The sequence below is a fragment of the Sipha flava genome, unplaced genomic scaffold, assembly GCF_003268045.1.
Source record: "Sipha flava isolate LNK unplaced genomic scaffold, YSA_version1 194_pilon_pilon, whole genome shotgun sequence".
NCBI classification, from domain to species: domain Eukaryota; kingdom Metazoa; phylum Arthropoda; class Insecta; order Hemiptera; family Aphididae; genus Sipha; species Sipha flava.
This window is the reverse complement of record NW_020272758.1, coordinates 428,799-454,590: the sequence shown is the minus strand read 5'-3', so window position 1 is coordinate 454,590 and position 25,792 is coordinate 428,799. Positions and strand designations below refer to the sequence as shown.

The 25,792-nt window shown below is 27.4% G+C and overlaps 4 protein-coding genes across 6 annotated transcripts in view; 1 reads left to right on the top strand and 3 right to left on the bottom strand.

Moving 5' to 3' along the window:
- LOC112681683 overlaps nucleotides 1-972 on the bottom strand; it is a 7,721-nt gene extending 6,749 nt beyond the window's left edge. Inside the window, exon 1 of the mRNA XM_025551966.1 lies at nucleotides 720-972. Coding sequence (XP_025407751.1) covers nucleotides 720-972 — 253 coding nt within the window. The remainder of the gene's footprint in view (nucleotides 1-719) is intronic.
- A 7,335-nt stretch (nucleotides 973-8,307) lies between these two features.
- Nucleotides 8,308-10,346, bottom strand: LOC112681661 (protein stunted-like). 2 transcript variants are annotated; one of them, XM_025551936.1, is made up of 4 exons: nucleotides 10,183-10,346; nucleotides 9,405-9,535; nucleotides 8,984-9,043; nucleotides 8,308-8,381 (listed from the first exon to the last, which is right to left on the bottom strand). In XM_025551936.1, the coding sequence occupies exons 1-3, from the start codon at nucleotides 10,209-10,211 to the stop codon at nucleotides 9,030-9,032; spliced, it is 174 nt and encodes a 57-aa protein (XP_025407721.1). In that variant the 5' UTR covers nucleotides 10,212-10,346; the 3' UTR covers nucleotides 8,308-8,381; nucleotides 8,984-9,029. The 2 variants fall into 2 exon arrangements, with proteins under 2 accessions (XP_025407721.1, XP_025407719.1); XM_025551934.1 differs by lacking the exon at nucleotides 8,984-9,043.
- Nucleotides 10,347-10,561: 215 nt separating this feature from the next.
- On the top strand, nucleotides 10,562-21,226 carry LOC112681660 (importin-7). 2 transcript variants are annotated; one of them, XM_025551932.1, is made up of 21 exons: nucleotides 10,562-10,956; nucleotides 12,010-12,091; nucleotides 12,161-12,305; nucleotides 12,375-12,687; nucleotides 12,820-13,004; nucleotides 13,070-13,243; nucleotides 14,858-15,003; nucleotides 15,064-15,227; nucleotides 15,290-15,409; nucleotides 15,476-15,664; nucleotides 15,723-15,860; nucleotides 16,777-16,969; nucleotides 17,031-17,122; nucleotides 17,194-17,325; nucleotides 17,391-17,483; nucleotides 17,569-17,792; nucleotides 18,854-18,999; nucleotides 19,064-19,123; nucleotides 19,190-19,266; nucleotides 19,334-19,646; nucleotides 21,002-21,226. In XM_025551932.1, the coding sequence occupies exons 1-21, from the start codon at nucleotides 10,855-10,857 to the stop codon at nucleotides 21,082-21,084; spliced, it is 3,171 nt and encodes a 1,056-aa protein (XP_025407717.1). In that variant the 5' UTR covers nucleotides 10,562-10,854; the 3' UTR covers nucleotides 21,085-21,226. The 2 variants fall into 2 exon arrangements, with proteins under 2 accessions (XP_025407717.1, XP_025407718.1); XM_025551933.1 differs by having other exon boundaries at nucleotides 10,855-10,938.
- A 218-nt stretch (nucleotides 21,227-21,444) lies between these two features.
- Nucleotides 21,445-23,371, bottom strand: LOC112681672 (NEDD8-conjugating enzyme Ubc12). The gene is made up of 4 exons (XM_025551953.1): nucleotides 23,108-23,371; nucleotides 21,952-22,046; nucleotides 21,691-21,897; nucleotides 21,445-21,629 (listed from the first exon to the last, which is right to left on the bottom strand). The coding sequence occupies exons 1-4, from the start codon at nucleotides 23,208-23,210 to the stop codon at nucleotides 21,489-21,491; spliced, it is 546 nt and encodes a 181-aa protein (XP_025407738.1). The 5' UTR covers nucleotides 23,211-23,371; the 3' UTR covers nucleotides 21,445-21,488.
- Between the last annotated feature and the right edge of the window lie 2,421 nt (nucleotides 23,372-25,792).

Sequence of the window (25,792 nt, the reverse complement as noted above, 5' to 3'; positions counted from 1 at the left end):
TTTTATAAATTTTTAAAATAAATGTATTATTTTATAAATTGTTACAGATATGGGACTTGGTTTAAAACTCCAACATATGGCAGTTCTTAACCTTAAACCTCAAAATTATATTAATTGTGATCTGGCTGCTCTTGTTTGAGTGAATCATTTTGTAAAAATTGAATATTTTTGCTCATTTATGGGTTTTACAGTACTAATAACTGTAAAGTATGTTGTAAAATATTAGATATATTGCTGAGAAAGATATTTATGTGTATAATTTTTTCATTTTTTTTTATGTTAAGTATTTAATTTGTTATTATGTTCTATGTTATATATTCTATCTAATTATTATAAAAAAAGAAAAAAATTTAATTAATGCTTGATCCTAATGATTATGATAATGAATAAGTTAACAAGTTAAGTGTTAACTTACACGCATTTTGTCTTAATCCGCTTTTGTCTAAACCCGCGTTTTGTCTAAACCCGCATTTTGTCTTAACCCGCGTTTTGTCTTAACCCGTGTTTTAATTTAACCCGCATTTTGTCTTAACACGCATTTTGTCTTAACCCGCGTTTAATTTAACCCGCGTTTTGTCTTAACCCGCGTTTTATCTTAACCCGTGTTTTAATTTAACCCGCGTTTTAATTTAACCCGCGTTTTGTCTTAACCCGCGTTTTGTCTAAACCCGCGTTTTATCTTAACCCGCGTTTTAATTTAACCCGTGTTTTAATTTAACCCGCGTTTTGTCTTTTTATTAACGCTAGAGCACCGCCCGTCCGTGGTACTTTGATAACTCTAGGCGGTTTACACGTGGTATTGATTCCACGAGTGTATTTCTTAGCCGCAGCGATACCGGATTTAATTAATTTGCTCATGTTCGACGTTCCGGAACACGCTTTGATGGATTTTTTAATAGCTTTTTTAGCCACTTCGACTACATTTTTGAACCCGCAGCCACCGCCGCCGTCGATTCTACGTTTAGCCTTCATCCCCGTTGTGACGGCCCACGATGCGGCTTTTTCGCTAAAACCAGTGTCAGCGGATTTAAAATTTTCCCAAGCATGATGTACAATATTAAATATTATATAAAGAGCGCGAAAAAATCGATGATAACGGCTAAAAAATCGACCCGTCATCGGAGCGATGACGCTACCGAGCCGGGAGGGGTGGGGCGGGACCCTGGCCCCGGACCGAGGATCGCGGCGGGTGGGGAAGTCCGGTGGTGAAGTGGTGGTCGTTATGGTGGTTGCGGCGGCGGTCGGGGAAGGCCGGTGGTGAAGTGGTGGTCGTGGCTTAGGGCGAAAGGGTTAAACCCGCCGCCGCCGCCGCCGATGTCCGTAATCGTTCGATAAATCATTTAAGATCATAGTTTAAGCGCTTAATTGACACTAATTGACCAATTACCCCGTTGAAGATCACAGGTCAAGTACTTGATTGACAGTAATTGGTTAATTAATCCGTTAAAGATCATAGGTTAAGTACTTAATTGGGTACTGATTGGTCAATTAACCCTTTTAAGGTCAGAAGTTAAGTACTTAATTGGGTGCTAATTGGTCAATTAACCCTTTTAATTGACCAATTAGTGTAAATCAGGCTAATTGGGGTCAAAGATTAATTATGATTAATTGGGGTCAAATTTTATCGGTAAGGTCATCGACGGTGGGCAGGGGGGGGCAGAACCGGCCATTTCATCCTACTAAGAGGCATACACATCCAAATGCATTGAAAAGAAAAAACAAACATTGGGTTTACCCATAAAACTTAAAAAGGGTCAATAAAGGCCAATTTCAAGTTAAATTTCAATAATAAACCGTTTAGTACTGAACATTTTAAAAGATATCAATACGAATATTTTTTTATAATTAATGTACTAATTTAATAAAGATGACACTTCGAGAGTAATTTTACAATTGACCCGTACATTCAGGAGCCGCGTGAATTTATTGCATACACACCTCACTCTCTTTAAATAGTTGTAGTCTTGTAATATGCATATATTACTAATAATTAATAATACGAATATTCCTGAGTCATATAAGGAAAAACGTACAGAGAATAATTATTGCACACATAAACTTTAATGAGTGCCATGTGCGAATTACAAATCACGAACAACCGCAAACAACATCATCATTCGAATAGGACAGCAAGGCCAAGGGCAACCACGTGACGAATCATCATTCGAATATGACGATCGAGACCAAGGACAACCAAGCGGCGAAAACAACACAATTAAAACAGAATCAAACAGAGTATATAAAGGCTCCGTTTCACCACCAACGGCAGACGTGTCTAGGTATCAGTACAAGCCCTTCTGAGTTTTGTCTTTGATATTGTTAGTGCGCAAATTTATAATTTGTATCTGTATATCATTTATTTGTATTTATTAAAGTGTTTAAAAGTGATTAAATTAATTATTAAATCAATTTATCCTACTCCAACAACATCATTACGATAGGTACCTGTTTTTATTGGGTACCACGTAACAGTCTATTAATTATGGGACTTAGTCTAATTTATTAATGATAAAATATTTCAACTCTTGTTAAATCCGATATCAAATCATTAGATACTTTAATTAATTGAAGATCTTAAATTAATTTTTAACTTATTAAATAATAACATAAATATCATGAATTAACATAAATAATTTAACATAAATTCTTATTGTATATATTCTGTTCGGATTGTATTTTTTCTAAATAATAAAAAAAAAAAAAAAAAATTATTAAATTAAATTATAGCTTTAACTATTTATGTATAATCACAGAATATTTAATACTGTTATAATGTTACAAATAATCTGATATTTTTAAATAAAAAATATAAGCCAATGATTACTACTTGCAAAATCAAAATTATCAGTTATCAGAGTATAGTCGTATGTGTGTCCGGGCATCCCCCTAAATTTAGTAAATGAGAACTCAAGATGTAAGTTTAAAAGTGAGGGTTTCGTATTTTAACTAATGTTGCATGGATTAAATGTAATTTATTCTAATATATTCGTCAACAATTTTCTAACAAAACTAAATTGTTGTGCAAAAAAGTTTATAAAACTGAAATAAATTTTTCAAAAATTACAAAAAAATAGTTTTTCTTCTTTTGACCCTAAAATCTTCCTAAAATTTTAAAACTTGACCCTAAAATATAAAATTCTTACAAATTCTTATTTTATTAAATATTTCATAATGTTGACTTAAGAGGGTTGGGAAACGGTTTAAAAAACCTTACCTGGTAGAAAGATTTACTCGGAAGATGTCTGCATAGACTATCTCCAATGACTGACGAATCTGCTATTTCAAAAGTCGACAAATCGACCACTTATCAGCGATAATTGGAAAATAGTTAATTAATAAATTAAAATCGTTTAAACTTGAAACTTTGAAGTATTAATGAAACTTATGATGGCTTTAGGAAATATTAAGAAATTGTATGTGTTTACTTTCAACTCCGTTGTTGATGTGACAAATATTTCGTACGAACTATTGTTAGTCGAAAATTTTAATTTAAAACGTCATAGTAACACGCTATAGTTTATGAATAATGAAATGAATAGCCAACAATAAAATTATTGTGCGAATGATGTAATTTTTTTTTTAATGTTTTCAATATATCAATCAAAAGCTAAAAGATTATTATTTTAAATGCAAAGGAGTAAAATCTTCCGAAAATGTATGTCATGTACCAACATAAATCTTTTGATGAGAACCGTATGAGTGTTTACAATTATATTGATACTCAGTAAGTTATAAATGCATATAAATCGGCGTTTCCTAAATAGTGGGTCACGACCCATTACCGGGCCACGAAAATATAATACCAGATCGCAGAATTTAATAAAATTCTCATATTAAATTTGTTATTCATGATTTCATTTGATAATTTGAACTTTTTAGTAAAAATAAATTTATTAACACCAATAACTATTATTTACAACATAAATGATAATTACTGAGATTATCAACTAGTATAACAGTAACAAATGAACGCTTCGATTTTATTATAAAATCCTATGCGGATATTCAAATTTGTTTTATTTTGCCTTTTTTTACACAATGATTAATATTAAATACTTTGGTGGGTCACGAAGAGAAAAAATATTAATTACCGGGCCGGCCTAAACAAGAGTTTGGGAAACGCTGATATAAATAAAATTTGTCACAAAGTGTCGACACAAAATATGTAATTTGCTCAGTGCAATGCTGCTTATGTGAAATACATATAATATATAAATATATAAATGTAATATATAAAATAAACCTTTATTATATTATCTACAGTCTTCATGTTGTATACACAATTCATTAATTCAGGTTTGCGATATTCATTTATTAGGCTTTGTATATAATGTATAATGTAATTTATGGTTTTATCTATTCCGTTATGTACCTAGGTATACATACTGTTCTGAATTGTTAAATGACAAATTAAGACAAGTTGAAATGACTTAATCCTAATGTAAGTATTTATATAAATAATAACATAATTCAGCTTTATTTAATATATTTATGTAAGATCTTATAATTAAATTAGTCACTTTCTATACCTATTTAATACTAATCATTTATTAAAAAACTGCCTTAATATTATAGATTATATATGTATATATATTATATATACCTATTTTCCAAACAATAATAATTAGATTGTAAAATCTGAACTAACTATATATATGGTACAAGTTATCATTATTCATAATGTAATATCATTGATTACAAATACTATTTACAATCATTGGTAGTATTATTAATAATAATAAATTAACAAATTAACAATAACTAAATTAACAACAAAATAACAAATAACAATGCGATTTTTGTTGTACTTTTGTTTTTTAAGAAATGATGACACTTGTAATACTTATGAAAAATTACCCTAAAATATAATTATTTTTAGTACAAAATAGTAAGATATATTCTTGAAGTTATATGTGCTTTGGCTTACTTTAAAGGATTAGGTAATTTTGAGTTTAATATATATGAAACATTAGTTGCCAAAGTAAATAAATTTATAAACTTTTTGGCTGATTCACTATTTGAAATATTCACTCTTATTATTAGACTTATTAGACTTGAGATAACTTTCTTTCTCGTCAACAACACATACACATTTTTCACAAAATTGACTGAGATACGCTTAAAGTATTTCAATGTCCATCTTAAAAATAGTTTATTACTTCAACTTGGACTTTTTACTGGGTAATTAACTTCACTTTTAAGTTTAATTTAAAGTTCAATCATTAACTAATAATATTTAGTTGATTCCTAATTGATAACAATCAGTACTTATATATAATATATACCTATATATAAGTAATATATTAGCCATTAGGTCACCTAGTGGTACTTTATTTAATTATAAGATCTTACATAAATATATTAAATAAAGATGAATTATGTTATTATTTATATAACTACCTAAATTAGTTTTAAGTAAATTCAACTTGTCTTCATTTGTCATTTAACAATTCAGAACAGTATATATACCTAGGTAGATAACGGAATAGATAAATTACTTTATACATGAAGTACAAAACCTAATCAATGAATTATGTATGCAACATGAAGAGTGTAGATAATATATTAAAGGCAGACTCATCCCTCTTCACATAAGAAAAGAGTTATAAAATTACCTCTTAATAAATAATAAAATAACTTAAATATTACTTAAATTCTAACTTCACTCACCAAAAATAATGTTTTTATTATAATAGAATGTGTAGAAATATTTGTATTTTTTTTTTTGCAACTAATTTTGATTACTAAATTCCACTTACAAAATTTTTAAATGTTCATTTGTGTGCTATAATATTATAATTTATAAAATGTATTTAAATGAAAACTGTTAAGCAAGTATTAAATAGATGAGTAAGCACCTAACTTATAAAATTTGCTATAATAAATCATGTATGATGCATGGGAACAGTTAGAAGGCAGTACAATTACCATTATATTATTTATATTGTATAATAATTACGCATTATATCATATAAAATTATATATTATGTCTATGGCGGGTACTTGGGTAGTATTTAAGATTCGTAGTATAGAATAATGATATTCATACATTTTTGTATTCTAGGTTTATAGACTGTAGAGTAGTAATGGGGTAATTACGTAGGGTAACCTTGAATTAAAGGTATAGGTAATTTAAAGACTCTAAATAAAAGTATATAGGCTTATATTATATTAGTCTTCTTATATAGGCTCTTTAGTATAAATGTATTAGTTAAAAATCACTAATATCTAGTTGGCAGTTAGTAGATGAGATAAAATATCTACATTTAGCCATGGCCTATGATGATAATGCTATGATAACGAACTAATTAGATATTAATATTAGTTCGTGATATCTACACTTAGCCATCATAATAACAATAGTATGATTTACCTGCGCAATTTAAACCAATTAATGAGAACAGCGTATTAGAATAAGGCACTGGGGCACTCTAGGGTTTGGTAATACGCAACCGGGCGTGGCTCCGCGACAATCCGCGGTGTACTTGATGTACTTGCACTATTGCGTCAACGTATTTTTAAAAATTATACTATGAACTACATTTTTTTCTAATATAATTTTTATATTAGGTAATAAATTATCATTTTGTACACATTATGTACAATATAGAATATATTAAACAAATAGATACATTTTTAAAAATATGTTTTTCCAGTACTAGACGTTATGGGTAAATGGCGTACAATCCGTGAAAACTATGTACAACATTTAAAAATCAAACCAATAACTCAAGGTCTGGAGCTACTGAGAAGTCTAACGTTTATGGGGAACAGTTGTGTTTCCTAGGAAAAAACAAACAGTTAAGAAACACCGATTCAAATTTCGAGTACCAACCTGCTGCTAAATCTGAACTAACATCGTCCAAAATCTAATTTATTATCAAGTTGCCAAGAATTCTTCCACTTCTGCAAATCCAATAAATAAGCGAAAGAAGCCCAATGAGCAAGCTCTAGTTGATTTTATGGACATAATATATACACATATAGTAATAATAAACCCAATAGAAGATGATGACATGGCATTCTTTAACCCACTACTTCCAACAGTTGTCATTAATTTGAGACCAGAAATTTAGTAAACTAATTAAAATAGAATGCAAACATTGTAATTCCTTCATAATATTAAAAATAAAACCCATATTAATTGATCATAAGTCCTTCAAACACAGAATCACTGAACTACACAGACTAAACTTGCCACTTTCTCATTCTCTGACTAAGACTTAATTCAGCCATCATAAACATAAACGGCTGCATCATATTATTCAGAATTTTCTCACAATGAAATTAAAACCAAAAACATCAAGTGGCAAAAAAAATTATAATCAAACTTATAAAAAATACACTTAATATTTCATTCATATATCATGGCTTATTTTGTAAACAAACACAATAATAAATAACTACAAAGTTTATTGAAAATAATTTTAGTAATAAAGAAATTTCTGAAATATTTTACTCTGATACTTAAATAATAAATATAATACAAATTTGTAAGGATAAAACATATCCTCCTCCAGCAGGAATCATTAAAACATTTTTTTAAATTAATATTTAATACAATTCTTTAACTGTACATTGCAAAGCTTTATAAACCAATATCATCAGTGGTATACTTATATGCAAGCATTAAAGGCATATGTCTACATTGGCAAATTTGAACAATGTATTTTATTATTAATAAAAATGGTTTAAATCTTAAGTACTTGTTTTAGTATTTAAATACAATTTCTTTTTCATACTTACTTAAATAATATATATTTTATAAAAGGTAACTAAATTATTCTTTTAGTTGTTTAGAGCAGCAATTTTCTACAGGTCTACACGCACATATAAATAAACTTCTGAATATCATTAATCTTTGGTTTTTAAATTTTATTGTTAACATTTAATTTTAAAAAAAGATTAATATTGTTTTTTTATATACTTAACCTCTAACCTTCACCAAGAATGAATGATTCATTATTATTATTATTATTTATCACTTATAAATGTAAATAACACTAATATTAAGAATCAATGGTATCTTATTTAAGATCTAAAATTTTAAAAATAAACATTTTAGAAGAATTTATGATTTAGTATTTTCTAAAATGCAAAAGAAGTTATTTTAAATAAACAAATTCAACATTTTTTAATCTTACATTTTTATTAAATTATTTTTACGTGTGCCTATCTTTTTACAAAGAAATAAAAATCAATTTTCACTGTGCAGTTCTGTATAAATTATTTTTTATCAAAATTGATGAAAAATAATATATAAATATATTTATTTAGAAGCTAAATCACAATAAATATAACTAAAAAAAAGTATTACATTGGATTTTATTTAAAAATTTGAATGTTTCATAGTAGTTTAATCGACTATTGTTGACCCGGTTCTGAAATGAAAAAATAAAAATAAATATTAATTCACACATTACATAAAAAAAGAAACATTAATGTTAATCAATTTATAACAATATTATTAATAAAAACAAACAATTATAAATGAATGAATATATATTTAGTATAAAATAAATAAAACTAATAACAATATTAAGCACTCATTTCACAATAAAAATTTGGTTTGGGATTAGAATAGATTTTTAAATTTTAAAATAGAAAACAGAAGATAAAAAAATGTATCTAAAGAAAATAAAACAAATTAATTAATAAAAAACGAGCAGACTCAGTAGGGCTTACTATGTTGTTGAAATAAATTATTGATAAAAATATAATTTTATATACTTATATACAAGCATTCAAATTGAATAGTATTATAAAATATTTTTAAATAATAATAAAACATAAGTATATAATAACTAAGCATTTTTAAAAATATTAATTAAAACTATAAAAAATTTAAAAATTCAATCAGTAAAAATAAGTTAATGTAAATATCTAAAACAATTTTAAATATTTAAACTAAATAGTCAACACATATAAATTAAAACATAGCCATGCAAAAGAGAACTTAAAATTTATACACACTAGAACTTACGAAAATTTTTTTTACGAATTTTTCAATTTTTTTAGCTTGTATAAGCTTAAGCTTTTTCATCTGAAATATTGCAATATTTAATGATAAATGACATCAGATATTTATCAGTCATTATGGACAAAATTAAGTTAAAATTATTTGTTTTTAGTAAAAATGTATATTTCTCAATTCATGTTGCATAAAAAAAAGACTACAGAAATACTTATTCTTTATCAGTTGAAAACCTAAGTTAACATTCCTATATACTTGATGCCTTTTTATAATAAAAATAATTGTTTTCATTATTCATATAATATATTTATATATATATTCAATATGCTTTATATGGTTTGAAATAAAAATAAAGAGAGTATAATTCATTATTATATAACATTACATCGTATGAAATATTAATAAAAAAAAATCAAATATTATAACTTACTAGCTGGCTTTCCTTTGATCCATGGAGTGAACTTAACATGAGTCTCATCACGTTTACTGGCATTGCTTTGAAGTTCAGGTTTTAATACCCTTCTTACAATTTTGGCAGCAATATTGGAATAGTTAACATAGCTAAAAATGTATGAAATGTAAGTTTCAAATTTATTTAATAGTTATAATTAAATTTAGTTTAACATTTTAATATTACAAATGATATAGGTAAATAAAACTGGTGTTTAATTAATAGGTAACTTATTTTTCTTTCTCTTCAAGTAATTAATCCCAATCTTGGTTTTAGAGTTTTCCATATTATCTATATTCTATTCCTATCCTATTATCAGCTAATCTCAGAAGTACTATTTTGATTTATATTTATTAACATTGACAAATAGTGAGTAATTTAGTAAAATTTATATTAAGCCATGTTGTAATTATTATTAAGCATAAACATAATAAGGTTATTATTTTAACTGGATGCAAGAGTTTTTAATAAAGGGATAATAACTTTCAGATGGGTTACAGTTAAAAATTAAAATTTATGAAAAAACTAAGACTAATTTAAACAAATTTGTAATATTTATATTGAGTTGAAATGGCGGGATGTGATGAAGGACATTAGAGAGAAGTTAAGCATCGAATGCCAATCATTTATCGAGTACCAGAAAGAGTAGAAAATAACGGAAAAAGCGAATCCTTAATTCCTGGTCGCTGGAGTAATCCAAGGGCGGAAATTCACGAGAGCGTGAATTAGAGTCCGTACGTGATAAAGAGATAATTACTTTAATCCGGCGGCTCTCCAATAGCTCATGGCGACGGCTGTTCGAGACGGTGGACTACGTGAATAGAAGCGGTTCGTGCACGAATAAAATCTGTGTCCGCGGAAGCTAGGAAAACGATATTGCTTCAAATGAAAATTTGGTAAACTCGAATAATCATATGTGCAGCAGTAGGGCACGTCGGTATCATTCGATGATGACCTTCAGGCAGTGCGACCGACAGGCGGCGAGCGAAAAGTCTCCGGCAGGCCGCACACACGTGGTATCAGTAGATCATTTATTTTGGTAGTGGTTTTTTTTTTAACTCGGGAAGCACTGTTGATAAAAAAAAAAAAAGTAAACAAAAAAATAATTTCCATTATGGCGGTTGTCTATTGGGCCGCGATTGTCGGTGAAACAAAATGCGATTTTCATCACGTCACGTGATTCGTTCGAATTGAGCCACCGTACGCACGCACACACACACATACACACACACACACACACACACACACACACACACACACACACACACACAAACACACACACACTGATACGCACACGCACACGGCGAGCGAGCTCAACACGCATCTACCGATTTAGTTTGCTACGTGTGCGCATCGCAACAACGTATCCGGTTAGGCGGACACGAACTCGCCGCCTTTGCCGCTATACACCCGCACCTGAGCTGCCACGATGGACATCGAAAAGCTCACCGCCCTGCTAAACGCCACGCTGTACCAGCCGCACAGGAGCGAGGCAGAGGAGCAGTTGCAGCGCGTAAGCATGCTTTTCAGTGTATGCGGTTCGTCCCGGCTTACGGTGCGCTCCGCGCCGCACCACCACCATGCTCGTTGCGCGCGCGACTCCGCACGCTCACGGTTGAAGGTTATGTGAAAACACCGCACGCGTGTTCGGTGCGTTCCGTCCATTGTAGCGGTCCCTTTGACGGTGATTTTCGTCCGGCCTCCCGTTCGAGGAGCACATTACCCGTAATTTGATGTGACGGCGATGACCACTGATAACACGACGGCCCCGTGTGGTTATGGCTATAATGTCTCGCCGGGGTGTGTTGCGAATGACACTCTAAAACCCGAAAGCCCTGCGGGGATCGGTTGCGCACTTCGGATCGCTGTTACGCGTGACGCATTTTCAGCTGGTCCGTCCCAACCTTGCCATTTCATCGTGTTTTGTCCAAAACGGTTCTTGGCCTTTATACGGTTCGTTGCTCTTGATCACCGTTGTGCTACTGTCCGTATTTATTATGTGATCTCATTGTTAAGTGATTTTGGTGAACAAAATTCGAACGTTTTATTTAAATTTCACTGAAAAGTCTGAATTCGCGTACATTTCTTACAAAATCATAGATTGTTCTTATTGACATAACAGTTGTGTTATTGGTGTAGTTATAAGAGACTGATTTTTTATGCTGCGTAGTGTAATTATCTGAAATGTATATTTGATGATACCAACAGTATTTTCAGTTTATTATTAAAACCTTATTAACTAATGTTTATTGAATATAAAATGAACATTTAACAAGATAACCTTTATCTTCCATCTGTTTCAAAATATTTAAACTTAATTTTCATGGCCCACCTGTTGATATCATATCACTTTATTCTTTATTATAAGTAAATCCTTTTAATATTTTGTAATATTCTATTTATATTTATACGCCATTCAAATAGTTCTTTTATTTATTTTATTTTAATAACAAATATATATCCCAACTTAAAATATATAACCGTTGAGTATTTCATTATTTCAATTCAAAATAGTCATCCTATCAAATAAGTGCAATGAAGTCGTAAATTATTCTTATGGATCCATTATTTTATTTATTTATAGATCCACAAAATTGCTGGATTTGGTCCAGCTCTATTGCAAATTGTTCTCACTTCAGATATTGATATGTCTACTAGACAAGCTAGTAAGAAATATAAATTTGTTGATAAGATAAAATTAGATTGTATACATTTTTCATAAATTTATTTTCTAGGTGCTATATATTTAAAAAATTTAATATACCAAAGTTGGGCAACTCGTGAAGATGAACCTAATAAATTTACAGTTCATGAACAAGACCGAGCAATAGTTAGAGATACTATTCTAGATGTTTTGGTTCAAGTTCCAGAATTATTACGGTAATTATTTTTATACTCATTTGTTTATATAGGTATTGTGTACTAATGTGATTATTAATTTTTTTTTAGAGCACAGTTAACTGTTTGCTTAGTGACAATAATGAAACATGATTTTCCTGGGCGTTGGACTAACGTTGTTGATAAAATCAATGCATATCTAATTAGTGATAATTCATCTTATTGGTTGGCTGGTATTGTTGGTTTTTCAGCTTTAGTGAAAGCTTTTGAGTACCAAAAAGCAGATAAGTCTCCTATTCATGGTGCGGTTAAAGTATTGCTTCCTGGTGTATATAATGTCATGGCTCACATAGTTAGTAATTCAACAGCTGACTCAGTTGCATTGCAGAAAACTATAGTTAAAAGTTATTTCAAACTCATACAGGTATACATAAATACATAGATATATCATTAGCATAATAAGGTAACTTTATTTTAATTTCCTTGTTATTGTTAAGTCATTCATAGTGATTCATTGATTTATTATCTATATCAAATATTAATTTTTACTTTGTAGTTCACATTAAGTCCAGACCTTATGGAAAAAACAACATTTACCAAGTGGATGGAAATATTGAGCATAGTTTTATGTAATCCAGTTCCAGAAGAAGTCAACCATTGTGAACCTAGTGAAAGAGATCAGTTACCTTGGTGGAAAGTTAAGAAATGGGCTTTGCATACTATGTATAGAATTTTTGAAAGGTAAATTGTAAAAGGTACATCATTTAGTAGTTGACATAAATGATTTACGTAATATTAATTTTTAGGTTTGGAAGTCCAGGAAGTGTGGCTCAAGAATATGTACACTTTGCTACATTTTATGTAAAAACTTTTTCAACTGGAGTTATAGAAATTGTTTTAAGAATTTTAGATCAATATCGAAATAAAGTATATGTCCCTCCTAGAGTTATGCAAATGGGCTTAAACTATTTGAACCAATGGTATGAATTATTTTTTTTATGTTTTCTACTTAATATTAAAATTGTTATTATAGCAAATGTTATTATGTGCATTAACTGTTTATATTTTGTTTATGCTTTTTTTTCAAGGTGTTCCACTATAAAAATATTTTGAATTTATTAATTTATATTTTTATTTACTCAAAGAGTTATTAAATTTACATTAGATTGATGAAATTAAAATTAGTGAACTTTCAATTTACCTCTTGTACATATATGTATTTTGTATATTTTCTAAATGTAGGTTTCTTAAGTTATTGAGGAGATTCTCACTTCATGTATTTAACCTTATGATTGGTTTTACAGTATGATATCTGCTCTTTATTCTTCTCTATTTCCAGTTATCCTCTTTAGTTATGTGTAGCTTAATAGTCTAGCATCCGAAATAATTTTTCTTGGACATCTTTGGTTTCTTTAATTTTATCTTAAATTATTCTATAAACTAGTTTGTTTTCATGCTTCCATTTTGACCAAATATTTTCTATCGTCTTTAATGTTTTTGAGTATTTCAAGAGTATATCAAGTTTTTGAGTAATCTTTCTGTGTTTACTTATTTTATTGAGTATGCTTTTGTTGGTACAGTAATATATATAATTCGCTAGCAGCAATCTTTTCAAACAACACATTCTATAGTTTTTGAGGATTTGTTGTGTCTTATTGCCTATTGTAGGTTTTATCTTCAGAATGGATGAATGTTCATAATAGCGTTCTTGGACATCTCGGCGTATACCATTTTGGTGTGAACCCAATTCGGTGTAGACCCATTTTGGCGTACATTCAATTCTTTTAGACTTATATTTTTGAATTTGATTTTTAAATAGGAACTAACAACTATGCCGAGGCAGCTAACAGGCGACCTAATTTACAAATGAGTGTGCAGCATCTAATGTTATAGACATTCATTTCTTGTTTGAGAAAAGTATTGTCTGGACTTGATACATTTTATAATCAATTAGAAGCTGGAAAAAGTCCCCTGCGGAAAAAAAAGAAGTGTATTGATGTAGATAAAAGAATAAAAAAACTTGTAAATAATTATAACAATCATGACATTATTAGTTTTTTAAAGGGGATAGCCTATAATATTAGTTGTCATTAGTTTATTTTAATTTTATTTCTGTTAGGTTATATATATAGAGGGATAATCATTATTATCATTATTATCTTTTATTATTATTGTCGGCCGATGTCGTATCGCATAATAATTTTACATAAATATCATTTATGTAGCGTGTTTATAATTATATACTATACTATGGCATACAGCATGTTTATAGCAAAAATCAAATTAAAGAATATAAGTCAAAAAGAATTGAATGCACGCTGAAATTGCCATGCCGAGATGTCTGGGTTCGTTATAATAGTACTGTCTAAACCAAATTTTCTTAAAATATAGAAACATAGCATTGACTTTGAAATGTCTGCACACTATCACTTAGACTTTTGTTAAATAGTTAATATTCTAATTCACGATTACTTTACCCATGATTTTTTTTGTTATTAAATGTTTGCTTTTTTTTTAAATCCTCTTAAAATTTTTATTTAACCATCTAATAGTATTATATGATTGCTAAAATTTATCAATCTTATTAATTTCAGTATTAGTATTGCACATACATGGAAAATGATAAAACCACATATACCAGCTATTATCCAGGACATCATTTTTCCTCTTATGTGTCATTCAGAAGCTGATCAAGAATTATGGGAATCTGATCCACATGAATATATTTCTCAGAAATTTGGTAATATTATTTATGTTTATGTAATTGAATTATTAGATAATAATTTATAATTTTGAATAGACATTTTTGAAGATTTGATATCTCCTGTAATGGCTGCTCAAACAACATTGCATTCAGCATGTAAAAAACGTAAAGGTATTTTACCTAAAGCTGTTCAGTTTATTGTTGGTGTTATAACTTCAAATGATGCTACACCTTCTCAAAAAGATGGAGCTCTTCATATGGTGAATATTTTTATTTTATTTTTTATAATGTACTAATTGTTTATTGATTAATTATTTTATAGCTCGGCGCATTAGCTGATGTTATATTTAAAAAAGAATTGTATAAAGATCAAGTAGATAGTATGCTTTATCAACATGTATTCCCAGTTTTTCAAAGTCCACATGGTCACTTAAGAGCTAGAGTATGTATTAAATTTATTTTAATTTAAGTAATATTATTTTATGTATTTGTGATTCTTACTTTATAGGCTTGTTGGTTTATACAACATGTGTGTGATGTAAAAATTAGTAATAGTAACATTTGGAAAGATTTAACAGCACTCTGCTCTAATGCTTTATTAAGTGATAAAGAACTCCCAGTTAAAGTTCAAGCTGGTCTAGCCATTCAAGCCTTATTAATTGCTGAAGAAGTAGTTGAACCTCTTTTAGAGCCTCAAGTATTTTACAAGTTTTAAGTAAATTTACTAATTTTTTAATGCAATAATTTATCAACAGATAAAAGAAATTGTACTAGAACTTCTAAATGTACTAAAAGAAACTGAAAATGATGATATAACTAGTGTTGTGCAAAAAGTTATTGCAATTTACTATGATAAACTTGCACCTATTATGTATGATATTTGTCAAAATTTGGTATGTTGTTTTATTATATTATATGATTATTTTATTGTATATCATTATACTAATTATTTATTTAAAACATCTTCAAATTGAGTCAGCTTTATTAAATGAAATAATTTTTCATGACTCATGATAAATATATAATATTAATCTAAACTATAATTTCTTGGAAACTATTACTTTAACCATTAGTTATCTATATTTATCTTTTATAAATGTTATTGAATATTTTAATTATATATCATTTCTGAAGTATAAATTAATTTAGGCTTGTGTTTTTTTATTTTTTTTCAATTTATACACTACACAAAATAATATGTAGTATAAATGTTTTAATTTTAATTAATCCTGCGTATACATTATAGTATTGTGCTTCCATTAAGTATAATATTTAATGCATTTACCTTTGACAGATTTGATGAAATTATTTATAAAGTCTATATTTAAAAAAATAAAATAAAATAAAATAAATAATTTTAGTATTTCAATTTAATTTCTTGTTCGGTATTTTATTTTTATTGTAATAAAGTTATTGTTAATTTCTTAATTATTTTAGCCAATTGTTTTTTTTTTTTTTTTATGAATTAGTCATCAAATTTGGTTCTATATTCAATAGAATTATATTCAATAGAATTATATTCAATTAGAATTATTTAGACTTAAATATATGGAAGACATATTACTTTATATTTTTTATTAGTTAAAAGTGTTTAAAAGTTTAATTTAATTTAAATGTTTAAAGTCTTTAAATTCAATTTTAATATTTCAATTCTTATAGTTAATGAATTATGGTGCTATTCAATTTAGGTAAAAAATTATATATTCATTGAAATAAATCAGTATAGTTAATTATTATTATTAGTCTTTTTCTTGGTTTATGATATATTTCTATGTTTACTAAAAAAAAAAAACTTTACTTTAAATATAGGTAAAAACCTTCCTCCAAGTTCTACAGTCAGATGACATGAATGATAAGAAAGAAATTACTGGTATGAGTATTTTAAGTTGTATAGAAACTATTTTGAGTGTTAATGATGAGCAACCTCAAACTTTAGCAGCTCTCGAACCAATTGTTTTGGAAGTTATAGTACATATATTTACAACACCTGATACTGGTATTGGTAAGTCATGAATCAATGAATCAGTAAATATATATTTTTAATTATATATTATTTATTTTAGAATATTATGAAGAAGCCTTAAATTTAGTATGTGATTTGACCAATACACAATTATCTCCTAATATGTGGAAAGTCTTGGAATTAATCTATTCAGTAAGCTATGATAATACTAAATATTATACTTTGTATTTACATATATTTTTAAAGTTATCAAATGTTTTTAGGTCTTTCAAAATGATGGAGTAGATTATTTTGTCGATATGATGCCTTGTCTTCATAATTATGTTACTGTTGGAATGGAAACATTTATTTCTAATGAGAATTATATGTTAATAATATTCAACATGTGTAAAGTTGTAAGTTTCTTCACAATTTTTTGTGTGATTTTCTTTTTTAATTAAAATTATTATTACTAAATTAGGTTTTAACATCTGAATCTGGTGAAGAAGCTGAATGTCACGCAGCAAAGCTATTAGAAGTTATTGTGTTACAATGCAAAGGCCGTATTGATCAAGTAATTGTTAATGTTTTGTTATAAATAATTATCAAAATTATATTTATAAATATATAAAATTATATTTTTATTTCCATATTTATAGTGTATACCACCTATTGTTGAAATAGCATTGCAGCGATTGGTCAGAGAAATTAAATCATCCGAATTACGAGCAATGTGCCTTCAAGTGATTGTAGCTGCTATTTATTACAATCCTCATTTGTTATTTGAAACTTTAGATAAATTGCAATCGTCTATATCAACACCTGAATCCATTTCTGTACATTTTATTCGACAATGGTTACTGGATACAGATTGCTTTTTCGGGTAAGTTTAAATGAGCAACATCTAAATATCTAAAAATTTAAACACTGTTGCAATTGACTTTGATTATATAAGCACAATTATTTTCTTTAAGTTTTCTAAGTATTAATATCTTCAACTTATAAGGTAGCAGTGTTTTCCAACCTGGAAGTATGTTTCTTAGTCTGGGGGAAAGGCAAAAACAGTAATTAAAAATAATTATCATTAAAAAAAAGAAATGAAGAGTGGGTGGGAATAACGTGTTGTGTAATATTTTTGAGGAATAAATTGCTATGAAGCAATATCAATCTATTTTAAAAATCATAAAATTCCTAAAATATTTTTGTGTATAAACTTCACTGTTCACAGTAAGTTGAAACGCCGCGCGGTGTATAGATATCACGATTGTGAAACATACATTTGAAATAATTTAGTTGAAGTTAATTTATAAATGAACAAAATAATGGTCAATTTATAAAAAAAAAAAATCTATTATGTTATAATACTCTATGTGTGTTTTAGATAACATTTAAATAAATGTATAATACATTTTTCATTTTTTAGTCATTTATCTAATATGTACGAATTGCTAAATAACATGTTATTCCTGCTTACCCTTCATTTGTCATTATTATATATTGCAATTTGGAACATATTAAAAAAAAAATAAATCTATAAGGGAAAGTAAAATAAAATGTTTACAGTAGATTCACTGTCTTGAGAAGTAATTTATCAATGAATGCCTTAAATTTTATACAATTCTTTTAGGCGCCTTTTCAATTATACTTGGTAGTAATCGAATAAAAATTATATAGAATATATTACAATGATATTTATTACTAATTGCCAGTATATCATTTAAACTAATTTCAGTAAAAAATTATATCTACTACATGTGTTCTAATGATTCTTTTTATTCTTTATATAGTATAATTAATTGAATTTATACTCATGCAAGTTATTTATACTGTTAATACTCATGATATTTAAATGATAACTAATTTATATTGTTTAATGAATATTCAAATGACAAATTTAACTGTACATGTTAATAGTCTGCTAATATTTTATTTTATGTGTTTTAGAATTCATGATCGAAAACTTTGTGTTATGGGTTTACTCACATTAATGGCATTGTCTCCAAATCGTCCTATTGCTGTAAATGAACATGCCACTCAAATAGTGCCTTCAATGCTCATGTTATTTGATGGTCTTAACCGTGCATATAATAGTAAGCATAATCAAATTTATTTCAACTTAGATTTTAAAATTAATTATTTAATTTACAAAATTAGATAAAGATGCTACGGAAGATGAAGAATCTAGCGAAGAAGAAGACACAGATACTGAAAATGGTAATATTAGTTAAAATGAATACATTTGTTTTGGAATGATAATTAAATAGTTTTTATTTTTAATAGAATTGGCCTCGGATGAAGATGAAATTGATGAATCTTTGACATATACTAACGATAATAAGAGAAAAACATTATTGCCTGTATGTCCATAAAATTGGCTGATTTAATGATGATTGATTAATAATAAATTTTTTTATTTTATTGTAGAATTTAAATATGATTAGTGGTACTGAAGATGATAGTGATAGTGATGATGATGACTATGAACCACCTGAAGAGACAATGCTCGAAGTTTATACTACACCACTAGATGCAGATGATAATAATGCTGATGAATCACTCGATGTTTACATTTTATTTAAGACTGTTTTATTGAGCATACAGCAAAATGACCCTGCTTGGTATTCGGCACTTACTAATCATTTAAACAGTGACCAACAAAAATCTATAAATGAAATCATGGTCTTAGCTGAACAGCGACGTGCTGAAGTAGAAAACAAAAAGAAAGAAAAATTAGCAGGTATTGTATAATATATAAGTTCATTTAGTTAACTATTTAAACACTCCTTTAATTATTTAATTTGTTGGTAAGTTGAACTAGGGCAGTAGTTCCCAAACTTTTTTTTCAGCAGTGCCTTTCTTTGAACCCAATTTACCCACGGTGCCATGCTGTGAACATTACAGAACAAAAAAAAAACCTATTGATAACCAATTTTATTAATTTTATTGAAATTTAACTTAATTATAAATTAATGCATTTTTAAACTTAAAAAATAAATAAATAAAAATTATTATGATTATAACTATTATTTAAAATTATTATATGGTTAAAATGAGGATATCCGAATATACAGTAGAAAATATCACATTATTTACTATAAAGTTTTTACGAAAACAATAAGGAAAAACAAATTTTATACATTTTAAACTATTTGTTATGAACCATATGTAGACCACGGTGCCCCTAGGGCACCGCGGTGCATAGTTTGGGAATCACTTAACTAGGGTATCATATTCTTCTCCTTCGCCTTTTCCCCAACTATTTGGAGTTGGCCACCTTTGTCCTGAACCTCCATTTGTCTCAATTTTCTATATCCCCTACACACACATCAATGGCTCTTATATCATTCTCAATCATATTTAACCATCCCTTTTTTGGTTTTTCTCTCTCTCTTTTCTCTGCAATGTTAATTTTCATTTGTTCAGGTAAGATACCATTTAATAAATAAATTAATATAAAAGTATATTTAAAAATTTTTACGTATAAAATCACTTGAGTTATGTTCTAATTGGCACACTTGGAGACCAAATATTGGAAGTGCTAAAATTGTTGAAAATTAAATTATTGTATTGCACTTAAATTATTATAGATTAATTTTAAAATAAACCAGGGGTATTAAATTTGAATTCAGGAATGCTAAAGACCTTTTACCCCCCTAGTTATGTCTAGTTTTAGTTTAAATACAATTAATATTATTTTTATAACTTTTAAAATAATGATTTTCAAACTGTATAAATCTGTTTAATTAGTTAACCATTTTTCCTAAAAATGTGTCCTTATATATAATCAATTTTTTAATAAATGATGGGGTTTAGTTTATTAGAATATTTTTTTTTTTTAATAATATAATACAACGTAAATTATTAATGATTGTCATTAAACTAGTACAAATTTATTGTATTAGTGCTCGATTGTTAGAAAAATTGAATATTTGATATTGTTTATATTTATAGAACTACTCTGTGAAACTTCTATTTGTAGAGAATAATAGAGGTATTAATTATTATTGGCAAAATAAGTATTTTAGTATAATTTTGAATGCGTTACATTTTGTGTATGTATTTTTAATCTTCTAATTTTTTTTTTCTTTTCAGGTTTTAAATTTGACCAAGCAACTGTTCCAGCCACATTTAGTTTTAGTAACAGCAATAACTCGCCGTTTGCTTTTGGCCGGTAACTCGACAAATATATTATGACAAAAACAATTTTGCTATTACTATTCATTATTATTATTGTATGTTCAAACTATATACAAAATCATCTAAACCAATTAAACAACATGTTGTTATTATAATTTAAATTATAACTGTTGATACTTATTATATATTATTATTACCAACTTATATCCTAAAATGGTCAAAATAAAATAATAACCACAGCTTTGTTGTATGAATTTAAAAATTATTACTATTTTCTAGAATTATTTTTATCAAATTAAAGACAATTTTAAAATTCAAAGACAAAATTAATATTACGATATAAGAATATTACATTATTTATTTCATACAAAATTAGTACGAAAAAGATCAATCCTTAATAACGTATTAGCCACATTATCCAAGTAGGACAAATCTTTTATTGTTATTTTAAGCATTTCTCAAAATATGTATTGCCAATTAATCCACCACGCATCGCTTTTTGAACGTTTATATCAAACAATCTTTTGTTATTTTGTAAGACATCTGCAGCTTCTTTATTCAGTGGATCTTCTGGATTGGGTTCCTATAAAACAAGTTTTTTTTTTTTTTACAATGTATTAACCTGGTTGAATAATTAAAATTACCAAGAACAAATACTGCAATCCATAAATGACACTGTTGATGGTCAATACTGGTTTCCAGTCCTCTCGTAATATGTTAAGACACACATTGCCATCGAGATCTATGTTTGGATGGTAAACAGTTGTCTCACATTTTACTTTGGGTGGTTCATGTGGATAGTTGATTCCAACTTTAAAACTAAAATTGAATTTGCCTCCTTTATATGATCCCTAAAAATATCATGTTTTAAAATAGAATTTGTATCATATTAATACTAAGCTTACTTCATCAGGGCAGATGGTTAATTTGAAATTTAATAAATCGTCTGGGTCAGGAAATTCAGTAATACATGTTTTTGGTAGAGTAAGTTCGTTCAAATCTAAAAATGAATAATTATTAAAAATACTAATTAGAATGTATATTGAGAACAAACACACACACATATATATATATAATATATTATACAACTGTAAATTATTAAACAACGAAATTAAAAAAAAATAGATCTACATTAATATTTATGTATATAGAGATTATATAATTTCAAAATATTTGAATATACATCAGGTAAATATATAAATTGATCATACTTGTTTTGATTTTTATTAGCAATTTGTCTTACACATCATTTATTTAATAAAAGTTATTCAATTATTATACATCATGTTAAACACTATAATAAACTAAAACAATTGAACATTCTAACCAATAGTGTAAAGATGATTTATCAATATGTAAATTTAGAATAATCGATAATATAAATCATAATTTTGAATAAATAGCATGAAGAATAATAAATCGATAGACAAAATAAACATTTCAAAAGTAAAGTAAACACTAATGATAAAAGTATTCAGGACTAGTAAGTTTTAAAACATAATTTAGTAAGATCAATTAAATAGTTGTGATTGTTAGAGTTGTGAATTTTACTTATTTAATTTCAGCACATTAATTATTTTTTTATAAGGTGCTAATAACTTGTTAGTTTAAACAAATTTAAACTTATTAATTCATGATTCTAAACTATTATTTCAATATTTTTAATACAAAATGTCAGAATACTTTGCCATACTTTTAATAGTTATTATTATTTTAATTTTAAGTGTAAACTTTAAAATGTTAAGGTTAGAAAAAAGTCCTTAGCTAACACTGAACTAAAATATAATTGTATAACATAAGATTATTGTAATTATAGCAGACTAAAATCAATTGTGACATTTTTACCAATTAATGAATAACTATTGGGCGTAATATTAAGTAAAAATATTACTTATTAGAAACATTCAAAGGTAATCAGGAAACGCGTCAATTTCCTATCGATAATAGTACAAGGTAAATGAGGTTAGTGTTGAGACAAATAATAAAATTGGTTAATTTAATGGTAGATTAGTAATAAAGAGTAAGTGAAGTAAAGAACGAGTATGATTTGTATACGTTTACCTTTTGTTATTCTAAGATGAGCAGCAGATGCTTTTTTTTGATTGCCAGATTTCGGAGATTCTCCGTCTTTTTTATGCTGCTTTAAAGAATATAATTTAATCATAATTATGATAAAAATTGGATTGGCAAACTAGACGGATGAATATTTATAAATGAACTGGCTTCTACTATTAAGAATGAAAAAGCAAATTTCGATTCTTGTTTAACTATAATCAAAAAAAATTTAATGGAATAAAAGTCTACTGAAAATGTTAAAAACCAAAAGAAAGTTAGAACATTTTAATGATAAAGAGACCCTTATCATTGGTTCAACAAAAGAACGTCGCAGCGCTATCTATACCGGACCAATCGTTACCGTTAAAAGGGTCGTACCATACGACAGAGCAATCCTGTGTCGTTTCGTCCCACAAAACATCTGCGCCGATCCCATGGCGCGGGCATTCAAATCTCAAATGGCTGCGAGAGCAGTATTGACTTAAAACTATAACTATTAAACTAATAACTTTAAATTATAACTATTTTTATAGTAAAACTCATTTGGATTTTTGATGGTACGTAGAGTTCCATCATAGTTGTATCATGTTTTCGCACTTTACGACATTCAAACACTTCAAACGTTGTACTATCAGTCTATATTTTATTTGTAAATAAAATTAACAACACATAATTAGACATAAACATATAAGTATATTGATTTTAGAATATTATGAAAATACTTATATCATATTATATTATTATATTATTATATTCTAAAATCTATACTATAACATACGGATTAAGTATGTAAGATTCAAGATATACGACAAATAAGATAAGATGCAAGGCGGGTCCTTAGTTGAGATTCGTCTATTCGACGTTCAGATCCCAGCTTCGAAGGTCGGCATAATTATTGTTTTTTATACATTTTAAATTAATGCTATCAAAGCCCACGGAAATTCAAAATATGGTTATCATCTAAAATATGAAAATATTAAGAAGGTTCAAAACGAACAATATAATACAATATAATAAATAGCAATTTCTTTAACATTTAATAAATATATATAAATATATATGTTATCGGAAATATGGATAATTCAGATATTTTGTAAAGTGCCTAGGCATTATGCAAATTGCCAATCCATGTTAGGCAAAGTAAATATAACATATGATTTTCAATATTATTTTACATATAACCTAGGTATTTTATAAAATACCTAGGCATTATGCAAAATACCAATTTTTTTTTAGGCAAAGTACAAAACATTTTATTATATATTATATTACATTAAGATTTTTATAATTACTATACATTATTACTCATATTACAGACAACATTTAATTTTTATCTATTATTATATTATTACTATTATAAAAATATTTTACTTAAACTACTATTTACTTATTATAACATGTTGTAGAAAAGTGACATTTTGAAGTAGGTACAAAAAATATTATTTTTAAAAGCAAACACACTTTTTATTTTGACACTTGGACTTACAAACACATTTTAAAAACCCTTGGCCAATTCTCGTGGATTCAATTTTTATCAACTCATTATACTATTCATCAGATAAAAAACTAGTATTAGTGGCCAAATTTAAAAAAAAAAAATTGTAGTTGGTTATAAAAATTTGACTTCATATAAATCGTATGCATATACTATAGTTGTAACACCAAAACGAGACACGAAAATGACGAAAAAAATTACGATATTGTAATAAAATTATTAGTACGTTCAATATTGAATCTCAGAATTATTATTATAGTAGGTAGTAAAAGAATATTAATCTTTATTGCGTTAAATCGTGAACGCACATTTATGATAAACGGCAAGTGAAGTCGTTGGTAATAGGGGATGTCCAATTTTGTTAGTTTTTTTCATATTGCTTACTCCACGATTGGCATTATACATAATACCTAGGTAAAGGTCGTATTATGTATATTGCCGAGTGATTTTTGGTATTTTGCAAAATACCGGATTATACATATTGTCAGTAACATATATAGGCATAAATACTTATACAGTGAACATATTCTACTTGATTGAACGTGGATTTAGTGCAGTAACCATTCTACTAACTAAAAAAAGACAACCGTTACAAACAACTAATTGTGGGTACTTATAGGTACAGAATGTACAGAATTGTGGGTACAGAATGCTGTTTACGAAAATCATACCTAATATCAATGAACTTCTAGCAAAACACCAACCATATCCATCTCATTAAGATATTTTTTTTCATTTGTACCTATATATATATATTTATAAATAATAAATTTCATTTTTCATTGAATACTTTTGTAACAATATTTTTTTTGGAAGTAGGCGGTAAAGATAAGAAGTTTGGGAAACACTGTTCTAGAGGGTGGCGACTCAAATTTTTTCTTTAATTCAAGTTCAAAATTTACAAGTAAAATATTTGGTAATATTTAAATCTGGTGAATCCTTAATATTTTTGGTTTTTTTTTTTTTTATCTAATGTCGGATCCAATTAGAATCGACTTTTGTGTAGTTCTTTTTTAACACCTGTCTGTGTTTTGAAAGTTATGCTTGTGTTTTATTTGATTTTTCACTAAGTATGTTTTGTAGGTAATAAAGGAAAAGATTTATATAATTAAAATAAAAAAAAAAGAAATGAGTAGCTTTTCAATATTTTATATTTGTATGTTTCTATTACCTGTATATATTTGGTGCCTCAACTA